The 12,866-nt window shown below is 39.6% G+C and overlaps 1 protein-coding gene across 1 annotated transcript in view; it reads right to left on the reverse strand.

Moving 5' to 3' along the window:
• The window catches only part of PRMT3 (protein arginine methyltransferase 3), a 93,188-nt gene that overhangs the window by 19,253 nt on the left and 61,069 nt on the right, over positions 1 to 12,866 (reverse strand). Inside the window, exons 12-13 of the mRNA XM_058161233.1 lie at positions 9,430 to 9,617; positions 4,362 to 4,448 (exon numbers count right to left, since the gene is read on the reverse strand). Of these exons, the coding sequence (XP_058017216.1) occupies positions 4,362 to 4,448; positions 9,430 to 9,617 (275 nt within the window). The remainder of the gene's footprint in view (positions 1 to 4,361; positions 4,449 to 9,429; positions 9,618 to 12,866) is intronic.

Raw genomic sequence — 12,866 nt, forward strand, 5'->3', positions numbered from 1 at the left:
AAATTGTGGTTTATGATAAGCCTTGCTCATTAATAAATACAGAATCTCAACTATCTGGTCTAAGTACACTACTGCAGATAGTAAGTCATATATTCTGCAACAAAGCACAGTTAAGGTTCTGGGTACTGTAAATGAGATGGAGGTAGGCAGAATAGAAAAATTAGTATCCATTCTCCTACCCAAACACTACAACGGCAGGTATTTCTGAGGCTTGAGAAACATTGAAGGACTCCCTAAACACATTGAATATAAGCTGATAATTATTATATTCTTTCAATGTACAATTCTGCCCTTCAAGCCTTTAAGAATCAAATTCTGAGGACATTTCAGGTTTTTAAAGATCATGGCATTTCTTACCTTCTAAAAAATAAGAGGCAAAACCCCAGATGAGGGCTTGAACAATGCTAGGAAAACATCATAATATTGTCTGTCAATAAAAAGTAATGCAAGTGCTTAGCCAAGTTGAAGGCCTGGTTTTATTAAGCCGATATCCCCAGAACAAGGAAGGAAGATGGAGGTAGATGGAGGTAGATATACCTTCCCAAGGGGACATATCGCATCTTGCTCTACTACATCATGTGGATCTCTACTTCCCATAAATTGTGAAAAGAAACAAGAAATCGCTAAATCATTAAATTATACGGCAGTGGTGCAAGAAGAGATTAAGGCCACCAACCAATAAAAAGTAAAGGCAAAAACTGAACTCAAAACACGAAATAATGAATCATGGACACTCCCATAGGCACAAAAGGTTTCCAAGCTTTTATTTCCTAATCTTCAGAGGTACATAGCAACATTTATGCATTATACCTCATGCGATTACAGCTTCCAAAATACAGTTAGGTCTTCATATTAATGCATTTTATTGCTCCGCCCCTCTGCAATACTGGAACATAGGTATTTTAATGCCGTATTTGGAGTGACTATGCTGTATGTCTAGTTTAATGAGGTGACATGATAGCAGTATTTCCAATATCTCAGGGATTGCCACAAAGAAGAGGGAGAGAAGCTATTCTCCAAAGCACCTGAGGGTAGGACAAGAAGCAATGGGTGAAAACTGATCAAGGAGAGAAGCAACCTAGAACTAAGGAGAAATTTCCTAACAGTTAGAACAATTAATCGGTGGAACAACTTGCCTCCAGAAGTTGTGAATGCTCCAACACTGGAAGTTTTTAAGAAAAGATTGGACAACTATTTGTTTGAAATGGTATAGGGTTTCCTGAGCAGTGGGACAGCAGGTTTCCTCAGCAGGGAGTTGGACTAGAATAGGGGTCTCCAACCATGGCAACATTAAGACCTGTGGACTTGAACAACTCCCAGAATTCCTCAGCTTTGCTGGCTGAGGAATTCTGGGAGTTAAAGTCCACAGGTCTTAAAGTTGCCAAGGTTGGAGAGCCCTGGACTAAAAGACCTCCAGTTTCCCTTTCGACTCCGTTATTTTGTTATTGTTATTCAAATAAGAAGCAAGGCAACTTGTGATCCTGAGCTTCTCTTCCCACAGTATTCATTTTATAATGGCTGGGCATTTCTACTTCAATATACCTCTGAATATTATTGCTATATTAAATACCCAAAGAGCACAGGGTTGATTTTTAGTAAGGCACTCTATTCAATCAGCCAAGAACTGACAAATCCAGTCATTTAGATAAAGATTCAAGTCTAGAATTGCAATTTAGATTTATTGGTGTTTCATTTCAATTCGGTGGTATCATGTTTTGATCTATTAATAATATACTCTAACACTTTGTACACACTGACAAGCCATGGAGAAATACTAGATAGACAGTAGATGTAAATATTTGATTATAGATGCTTCTATCTGTGGTGTTCATGCCTGATAGATTCACATAATAAACGGCAGTTATGCATATTGCCTAGTCTATTTTCTATACTGATTTTCAAGTTGACATGTGACAAAAATATATAGAATGGTGAATGATATAAAATTGTATCTTTGGTACTGGATGTAACTATCTACAATATATCAAGATGTTGCTGTGTTACATCCCAAGCAAATAAATGGCAAAAACACAACAAAAATAATAAGGGTTAGTTATGAAAGAAGTCTAAGTGAGCAGATTTCACACTTCTATACCTCTAAAATAGAATGTGAAAATATTGTCTAAATTCATACTACTGTATGAATAGTTTGAATGCATTACTAGGTTTGTTGGTGGGGTAGGAGGATGGGTGGGGGGGAAGTTAATACTTTGCACCACCTACTGGAGAGAATGAATTATTATTTCTTTATGATAGAATGAAACCGAGATATTTCTTCCAGGCTGCAGCACTACATATACTTGACTGCAAATGTCACACAAAATCACCTTCTTAGTTTTCTAGTTTACAAAATGTTGTAACTACACCATGGAGTTACAAATCATAATAACATCTTAAACCTTAATTTTTTTATTGTAAACCTAATCAAAACTGAAGTTCCAAAATCAAGCTATATATATATATTTAATCATCTCCAACAAACACTACACAAATAATATATTCCACTATTTATTTACTGCTCATGTCTTTCTGTATTGCCAGTTCTATAGGGATCTTCAGCACCATTTAATTACTCCTCTTTTATTTAAATTTCCAGGGCACTGTTAAACCCTGTTTTCTGTTTAAACAATTAAGATAAAATTTATTTCTCTAAAGTAGCAAACTTTTCTTAAATTATGAATAAACTTTGCCCACAAGTGGTTGCTAACAGTTCTTGTTGTCAGGAGATAGCTTTGTTTGTTCATTTTATTGATTGTACTTTTATTGGTCAAGGACTGAAAAAAAGTTTCTGTCTGGCTACAAATGAATAATAAATCACTCAATAGCCATTTATTTACTGCAAGGTTAGGCAGCCTGATACGATGGATGGACTGTCAATCTCTGACTAATCTCTGGCATTTCATCATAAAATTCTCATCATAAGATATCAATAATCATATATTAAAAAGTACAAATACATTCAGGCATTGTGTTAGCTTTTCTGTGTAGTGCCACAAAAATTTAATAAAAGACCAATAACTCCCAAGCCTTACATTCCATTCTAGGGCAGGAGAATATCAGTGTCTACAACACAATAAAATGGAGTTTGGAAATGGATAAAGCTTATATCAACTGAAAAAAATGGAAAAATGCAGGAAATATTTTATGCAATCTTGAATAAATCCAAAAATGCTTAGTGGGATTATAGTTAATTCTGCCTATCCACAGATGGAATGGAAATCACTGGTAGAATGGACCCACTCTCTTTTCTAGAGCCCTGAGGGATTACCTGAAGCAAATTTTAGGAAAGTAGAACAAGAAGTCACATTTCCATGACATTAATCAAAATTACAGAAAACAAGAGACGAGAGTTTTAAAGGCACGAAAATTATACCAGTTACTGTATTTTTTGATCTATAAGATGCACTTGCCGCTGCCCCGCCCCCCAAAAAAGTGGATAGAAATGTCTGTGCATCTTACAGAGCGAATGTTGCCGAAGCCCTGCCCACCTGCTGGCCCCCACCCTTTGGCCTCTGCCTCCAAGCAATTTGCCTCCTTGTAGCAAACAGCAAACAGCCTGGTCAGTTTCAGCATAGCCTGATTTAGCATGAGCAAAATGCTTGGCAGTTGGATCAGCCTCCCGGAATACCTCCGATCAGCTGTTCCAGGCTGCGGGGATTGCCGCCGCCCATTGCCACCCATCGCCACCACCACTTTTCACCGCCTCTGCGTGCCCCATTTTTGGGCTCCACGCCCCCTGTTTTCAGCCTCCACGGCCCCCATTTTCGGCCCATTCCAGGCGGCAAAAGGTGGTGGCAGTGATGGGTGGCGACGGCTGCGATGGGCAGCAGCGATCCCCGCAGTCTGGAACAGCTGATCAACTGTATTCTGGGAGGCGGATCCAACCGCCAATCAGCTGCTCATGCTAAATCAGGCTGTGCTGAAGCTGACCAGCCCGTTTGCTGTTTGCTGCAAGGAACAAATTGCTGGGAGGCAGAGGCAGATTTTTTCCCCCCTTGTTTTCTCCCCAAAAGCTAGGTGCTTCTTATAGTCTGGAGCATCTCATAGTCTGAAAAATATGGTAGTTTAAAGGATATGTTTTTATGAAGTTTAAAGCCACAATATAAAGCTAAAACATAAGGTAAGATAAAAACATTTATTAGGAAAAATAAAACATGACTGTCAAAGACTCAAGAGGAAGTTTAACTGTTGGAAAGGCAATCAGTCAAGAAATAAGATTAATCGGCTTGAAGATAATGCCACATGTCTGCAGCTACCAAATTACACAAACCAATCAGTGGCTTTTATTTGTTTGTTAGCATAAACAGAAGATTTTAAGAAATGATCCCCAGAAATATTTCTACAAGTGAAACAAAACTTACCGTACACATGGAAGTCTTGCTGACCGTCAAAATGAAATCAGATGAAAATTCCAATTCTGGAACTGAGACAACTTGGCAGTCTATCCGCTGCAAGGTAGAAAATATAGGAGTTTGAGGACCAAACAAAAAGAAGTAACATATGGATTTTGGAGTGGCTGATAACTATTTTAATTTATTCTATCTTGCAGATTTTACAGTAGAGTTCTCAGTCCTCCCAAATGGAACAATCCTATGGAAGGAGTGTAAGATGCACAAAGGCAAGGACACCTGGAAGAAAGTGCTAAAGACCAAAGTCTCCCACCACCACACCCCCGTTGTATCAAAAGCATTCATCTCAGCAAAACCTGTTATTTGTAAGATCGATATATAATTATATGTGTGAACTCAAGCCAAAAATACATAATTTTGCTCTCAGTTTTGAGTTCAGGACTATTAATTGCTTTTTAATTGCTGCTCGCCAATACTGTGTAGTGAATAAATTTTGAAAATGTTAAAAGTAGCTTGCAATGCAGTTTGCATAACTTTAAAAACACTCCGTGCTGAGTAAGGATCAGAAGATACACTTTTTTCCATTGCATTATTCATTGCTCATATCTCAGCAATATGTTGGATTTTCAACTTTTCCTTTTAAAAAAAACTTTTAACATTTCCCTTATTCTAACAAGTCTGTCTCATGGTGTGGTACCTAGAAGTTGGTCTTCTCAATGGTGGCACTCCAGTTATAAACCAAACACATGCCTGCCTTCTCTAGTTTTTGCAGGGCAACCATTATTCCAGGACCAGTCTTCCTTTCCAAAATGATTTTTTTCTTAATTGCTTAATTGTTTAATTTATGGCAGAATTTTAAAAGTCATTTTTATACATAGCTCTTGGTTTGGGCACACTGTAAAAATGTGTTTTTTAAACTTCCACAAATGTGAAAATAGCATAAATGAGTTTAGAAGTGAATCATGAAAATGGAGAGTTGTTATATTTTCTCTCAAAGTGTACAGTGAAGATAAAAAATTTTCCACTGTAAAAAAATAGAATACCCTTCCAACAACAAATAAAAATGGCCTAACGAAATAAATAATCCATTTTTCCACTTAAGATAAGGATGAAACAATGGTTATGAGATTCAGACTAAATACTTACACCTAATATTTCATATACAAACATCCTAAGATTGGAACAAACTACCAGAAGCTTGAAATCCATCCTTGAGTATTTTCAAGAAGAGACTAATATTTATTATAGTGGAGCTAATATTTATTATATACTATAGTGGAGCCAGAAAATCTATTCTCCTCTTTATAGCCCAGCAATTCTATTATACTCATTCAGTTTACAAATGATGTTCAGCAATTGTTCAGCCCATAAAATAGAAATATCCTTGAAAATGTACCCAGTTCAGTCTTGCATATTAACAGATTTTCATGAATGTAAATAGAGTATGACAAAGGCATTATTCATACTCACCCACATTTGACTGCCGAATGTATATTCTTCGACATTGCATGATAAATAAAGCACATTTTTATAATTTCCTGGATATTTCAAAATCACCAGTTCTAGAAAGCTGCTATTAATCTTGGTTATTTACTCATAATGACACTCTCAGTCAATTCCTTAGTTTTATTATTACAGGAAAGAAGTTTGGAATGTAAAAAAAATATCTGAAAGCTTTTATCTACCATGATTACATTCGGATATCTTCTCAGTTTTAAAACAACAACTTCTTGTTGTTTTCTACCTCTTTTTTTTTTTTTTTTTTGCTCTCTTTGAGTCAGTATTGACTCAAATGACTGCCTGGATTGGTCTCTGCATTTTTAACATGGTTTCAGAAGTAATTTATCACTGCCTTTTTCCTATGGCTGAGAGCTAGTGAGTGGCCCAAGGTGACCCAACTGACTTTGTGCTCAGGTCAGGACTAGAATTCTCTGGGTTTCGAGGCTGATACCTTAACAATTGCATTGTTAAACAGACTTTAAAGCATCTAAAATACAATTAGGGAACCCATCATCATGCTGGGTAGGCTTATCACTTACTGGAATCCTAAACTACAGGATCCCTATTTTTTCAGAGGAATAAATTTGGAACAAGGTGGTTTTGGATGTACAGCTAGTCCTCAAACTTCAACCACAATTGAGCCCACAATTTCTGTTGCTGAGTGAGACGTTTGTTAAACAAGCTTTGCCCTATTTTATGACTTTTCTTGCCATCGTTGTTAAGTGAATCCCCCACAATTCGTAACATGATTGTTAAGTGAACCTGGCTTCCTCCTTGACTTTGTCAGAAGGTCGCAAAAGGTGACCCCATGACCCCTGGACACAGCAACTGTCATTAATATGAGCCAGTTGCCAAATGTCCATATGTTGACTTTATGACCACGGGGATGCTGCCACAGTTGTAATTGTGAAAAACGGTCATAAGTCAGGTTTTTTTAGTGACGTTGTAACTTCAAACGGTCACTAAATGGACTACCTGTACATTATTTGCACAGTGATAATAGATGAAATTCTGTAACTACAATTTGAAATCTGAAATACAGTGCAGTGCAACCTATTTTGATCCAGATGAGATCGCATTAGCACCAGACCAGCCTTTTTTATCTTGGCCATCACCATGGATTTCAACTGCCATGAACTCTGAGAATAAAATTTCACACATCTAAAGAGAACACAAGTTAAGAGGATGCTGTAATTCAGCGGTCACTAACTGGTGGTCCACGAAAAACTTTTCATGGTCCACAGAAAAATTATTTGCATTTTTAATATTGCATTAAATCAGGGGTCCTCAAACTACGGCCCCTGGGACAGATACATGCAATGAATGTTTATGTTGCTGCAGAGAGTCTCCCCTTTTGGGGTCTTTTTGTGCAGGTCGGGGGGCAGAAATTCCAACTTGGGGTCTGTTTCAGCCTCCTGGTGTGGGGCTTTGGGCGAAGGCTGGAGGGAAGCATCACTGGTGGCGAAAAGCCAGAGAGCCTTGTTCCAGTAGCTTGCATCATGGTCTGGAACTGGCTAACTATCTCAGCCACTGAGCCTCCAGGTGCCATTACCTGGCCTTGCACTCCTGCAGGTCTTCCCTCTGCTTGGAAAACCTATGCTCATAGTCCTCAGTGAGATGCTTCTACTGAGCCTCCTTCTCAGCCGGATCCAATTTGAACTGAGCCAGCTCTTTCTCGTGGTGGCTGCTTAGCTCCAACAACTGCTTCCTGATGGGGCCCTAAGAAGCCTGGGCGGGCAGGCGAGGAGTGGGTGGGAGGAGGGGGCAAATAGAGTACCGCAAGGCACCCCTCCATGTGAGTGACCTCCCCACCTAGTCACAAGCCCACCTAGCCATGCCCACCCATTAGGCAGATCATATTAGTGGTCCGCGGGATTTAAAATTACGAATTTAGTGGTCCCTGAGGTCCGAAAGGTTGGTGATCCCTGCTCTAAATTGATCATTTCAGTGTATCAGATGAACAGCAATATTGTGTCTTTCTTCTGTATGGTAATAGAAGAATGAAAGAAATGATCTTTCCTCTATGTTCCTTTCTCTTTTCCTCACAAGCTCTCTTGATATGACTAGCAAACCATATTTTCTGGAGCCAAATCATTTGACACAGTTTCAAAATGCAAATAATGCAAAATGCAAAATATTATCACATGTTTTAGGAAGTAGTAGTGGAATGTGAGTAATAAAATGTCTGCAAGGAAACAACCAAGCTCAGAAAGCACCAAGGACTCCACAGTGACACTAGGTAAACATCCAACATTCAATGTTTATTTGCAGGCAAAGCCTCATATTGATAGTATACTTTGTATTCTTATTTTCTAACCGTATGGATTGAACATCTGCTCAGGAAAAATATTATTTTTTTCTACAAATATGTAAAATAGAGAATATTAAATAACCATGGCTCCAGAAAATATGGTTTGCTAGTCATATCAAGAGAGCTTGTGAGGAAAAGAGAAAGGAACATAGGGTTACAATTTTATTTATTTATTTATTTAAACTTTTATACCGCCCTTCTCCCGAAGGACTCAGGGCGGTGTATAGCCATACATAAAAACAATAAAAAATATACAAAGTTAAAATATCAATTTAAAATACATATTCAATAATGGCCGAATTAAAACCGTCAATTGACCCAACCTAAAAATACCCCATATAAAATACAAAATTTAAAATTTAAAAATTTAAAAATTTAAAATCAGGCCAGGCCCGCTTGGATAAATAAGTAAGTTTTTAATTCCCGGCGAAAGGTCCGAAGGTCAGATATTTGGCGCAAACCGGGGGGAAGTTCGTTCCAGAGGGTAGGTGCTCCAACAGAGAAGGCCCTTCCCCTGGGGGCCGCCAGCCGACATTGCTTGGCGGACGGCACCCGGAGAAGACCCTCTCTGTGAGAGTGTACGGGTCGATGGGAGGCATAAGGTAACAGCAGGCGGTCCCGTAAGTACCCGGGCCCTAAGCCATGGAGCGCTTTGAAAGTGGTAACCAAAACCTTGAAGCGCACCCGAAAGACCACAGGTAGCCAGTGCAGACTGCGCAGGAGAGGTGTTACCCGGGAGCACCGTGGAGCTCCCTCAATCACCCGCGCAGCCGCATTCTGGACTAACTGGAGTCTCCGATGTCACTGTTTAAATTATATAATAGACCAGGGGTGTCAAGCTCGCATCGTCATGGCGGTATCACGTGACGTATCATGACTTCCCCCCAGTTCACTAAACCAAGCATGACCAGTGCGTGACGTATCCAGTCTGCGGGCTGCGAGTTTGACAGTCCTGTAATAGGCCTTGGGTGAAATTACTGCAAATGAAGTCAGACATCTGTAATCAATAGCTGAGTGGCAGATAATTCTTATTCCCTCCGCCCCGAGGGGGGATTAGGAAGCAAGGATGGAAACATACTATCAAAAGACTAAAACTCCACAGTGATAATTCCAAAATTTAAACACCATGGACTTCATATTGCTATTGATTAAGAACCAAAAGTCACTTTATTCATCTTCTATAATGACAGCTTTATATAAAGAGAGTTCACAAACAGAATAAAACAAAACATTATTTTTTTTAGAAAATGCTATTCACTGTCACGGTACCTTGATGATACAAGCTTCAGATATGAGAGTCCTCGAATCTAAGACTTCCACAACCGCTTCAGGCATTACCACTTTTTTCATGCAGGACATATTGAAGCCATAGACATCGTCCCAGAAAGTCAATTGATCTGTATGCTTAGCGATATCACTTACAGCCACCAGGCTAATGGTACAGGAGTCAGGATACACTGCAATCAGATAAATGATTCAATAGTGAGGACCGTGCAGGAGCAAATTCTGTACAAGAGAAGCCAAATGCTGTTAAACATGCTGGAGGAAAACAAATCATTTAAATTCAGCAATTCCACAGCTACATTTCTGAAATAAGATCCTCTAGAAGAGGGGTCCCCAACCTTGGCAACTTTAAGCCTGGAGGACTTCAACTCCCAGAATACCCCAGCCAGCAAAGCTGGCTGGGGAATTCTGGGAGTTGAAGTCCACCAGGCTTAAAGTTGCCAAGGTTGGAAACCCCTGCTCCAGAACTAAAAGAGACGTGCGCTTCCATGAACGGAGTACAAAACAGCTGTAACAATTGCAGGATGTTTTTTGCTGGGATGTGAAAGGGGAGGAGAAGAACTTTAAGTCTACCAGTGCTATAACCAAAAGCTACAGTATAAAAGAGAAAATACAAACAACTTTGAACTGGTATGCATGTAGCCTTCGACTTACAACAGTTCATTTGGTGTCCGTTCAAAGTTACAACAGCACTGAAAAAAGTGACCGATGACTGTTTTTCAGAGCTACAACCTTTACAGCAACCCCCTGATCATGTGATCAAAATTTGGACATATGGCAACTGGTTCATACTCATGACCCTTGCAGCATCCCAGGGTCACCTTTTGCAAGCAGAGTCAATGGGGAAGCCAGATTCACTGAACAGCTGTGTTACTAACTTATCAACTGCAGTGATTCACTTAACAACTGTGGCAAGGAATGTCGTAAAATGGGGGCAAAATTCACTTAACAAACATCTCGCTTAATAACAGAAATTTGGGATTCAGTTGTGGTTGAAAGCCGAGGACTAGTTAGTTGTACTTTATTTTTCTAAGAAACATATTCAACTTTTAAATTATTGTAATTTGATTTATATCCTATCCTCCTACTCAATTTGAGCACAAGACAGAGTGCAAAAAGGTACTAGACAGCTGAGTCAGTAATAGTAGGTGTTGTGTCTTGCCCGCCCTCAGAGCAGCCGGGGCCTTCTTATCTGCTCCCGAACACGGAGGAATGTATGCCTCCCGGCCCCAGTCCTGGCTCCATGCCCAGACAAACTGCAGAAGAAGGAGCACCTCCCTGCCCCAGCCCTGACTCCATGCCCAGGCAAACGGAGCAGCTAGACCCCTCCCCCTCCTCCACAGCATGTGAGCCTGAGGAGGGTTTACTCCCAACAACAGCTGATTGGAGTGACCCTCGCATCAGAAGATTGGATAGGCGGAGGCAACAGAAGGAAGGGAGGGGCAGGCCTTAATGAGTGCTGAGTCATGGAGCCACACCCCATGGCCTATATAAAGGATCTGCTTTCTGGCAGTCTCTGAGTCAGGCAAAAGTCGAACTTATCTTGCTGAAGTCACTTACTGGTCTCCTGCCTGCTCTGAGGACTTTGGGCAGAGCTGCAGAGGCAAGCCTGATTCGGATTTCCCTGACCCGGCCGTCAGCGGAGGAGTGGGACACGACAGTAGAGGAATCTCCAAAGGGACCTCTCCTGCAGATCTTAAGGCCCATGCAGGTTTGTAAGAGGAGAGGTGGTATCGTAGACCGGTATTTCTCAAGGGTAGCAACTTTAAGACATGACTTCAATTCATTACATGCTGGGGAATTCTAGGTATCAAAGCCCACACACCTTAAAGTTGCCACGGTTGAGAAACATTGCCTTAGACAGTCCAAGTTTGAGCTCTTTCAGGATTTTTAAAACTCGTATCAATATTTTAAAATAGTGATATAAATTTTATAGAAATATTTGACAACCTGTGTAGATTTTTCAGGTGTTATCATCATCTTTTCTTGTACCATCTAGCAGGTTGGTTGTCCCATTTTGCACCAAGTGCAACAGTCTAGATCAGGGTTATCAAACTCCCGGCCTCTGGGCCGGATGCGTCGCGCACTGCACAATGCCCATACCCAGTTTAGCAAAGGGGAAAAAAGTCCCGATATGTCAATTGACACCGCCATGACACCCCTGGTTTAGATATTGAGGTCAAAAAGCCTAAAGAGCATTGAAATAGGCAAATTTGTTGTATCTATTTATAATCAATATATGGAATATACTATAGTGTTGATGCTTATTCAGAATTAAACATTTGGAGGAAGTAATCAACATTACTTCCGCGGTGTGGTTCAGGCTGTAAGATAGCCTGTTATTAAACACAGCTGCCTGCAATTACTGCAGGTTCTAGTTCCACCAGGCCCAAGGTTGACTCAGCCTTCCATCCTTTATAAGGTAGATAAAATGAGGACCCAGATTGTTGGGAGGGCAATAAATTGACTTTGTATATAAATATACAAATAGAATGAGACTATTGCCTTACACAATGTAAGCCGCCCTGAGTCTTCGGAGAAGGGCGGGATATAAATGTAAATAAAAAGAAATTAAAAAAAAATTACAGGATGAACAATTATATACATATTCTTTAGTAAAATAACTAAAGAAACTGGATGTCCCAAAAACGGGAGAAAAAAGTCCCATGTTTTCAGACTGAAAGCCTTTCGAGAATTCAATATTTTATTCTGAAAGAAAGGTGATATTATTCACATGTACCGGGAAAAAAAAGGTCACCAATGCAGCTGAAAGAAATCAGAAGTTCTGCAAAGTAGACTACTACCACACAGACACTGACGTAAAGCATAACTTTACAGGAGAATGTTATTTCTTCTACAGACAAGGTTGCTGACTTTGTGGCTTACACTTGTCTTCTCATCGTCCAACTTTCCAGGCCTGTTCTTGGATTATTAACAGCATCCCTCATTAAGTACTGACAAAATGATTTGAGTTAAGCTGCTTTCAAAACCAACTATGGCGCAATATACAGCAAGTGTTACGTAAGAGTATTTCCAAATAAAACATGCATACATGTTAATTTGCAAACCTTGATGCCAGGATTAGCATTTAGTTCCAATAGAACAGAAATGGAAATAGAATAGACAATCACATACAAAATATAGAATCAAATATAAAATCTATTGGCCAAATGTGATTGGACACATAAGGAATACGTCTCTGGTGAATTACTATTACTAATATATTACTATTACTAATATATTAGTACTATCACTCCTATTGCTATTATTATTCCAATGGAGTATTAACAGGCTGATTCATATTATAAACTTTATAATCTTGATAGAAAATGCCTCAGTTGTGCCCGCATTGTCCCATCCCAAGGTCTGAACTGACCACAATCCTACTATACTTTCACAGATTCTAGAAAGCCTGGTTCTAT

The sequence above is a fragment of the Ahaetulla prasina genome, chromosome 1 (genome assembly GCF_028640845.1).
Source record: "Ahaetulla prasina isolate Xishuangbanna chromosome 1, ASM2864084v1, whole genome shotgun sequence".
NCBI classification, from domain to species: Eukaryota; Metazoa; Chordata; class Lepidosauria; order Squamata; family Colubridae; genus Ahaetulla; species Ahaetulla prasina.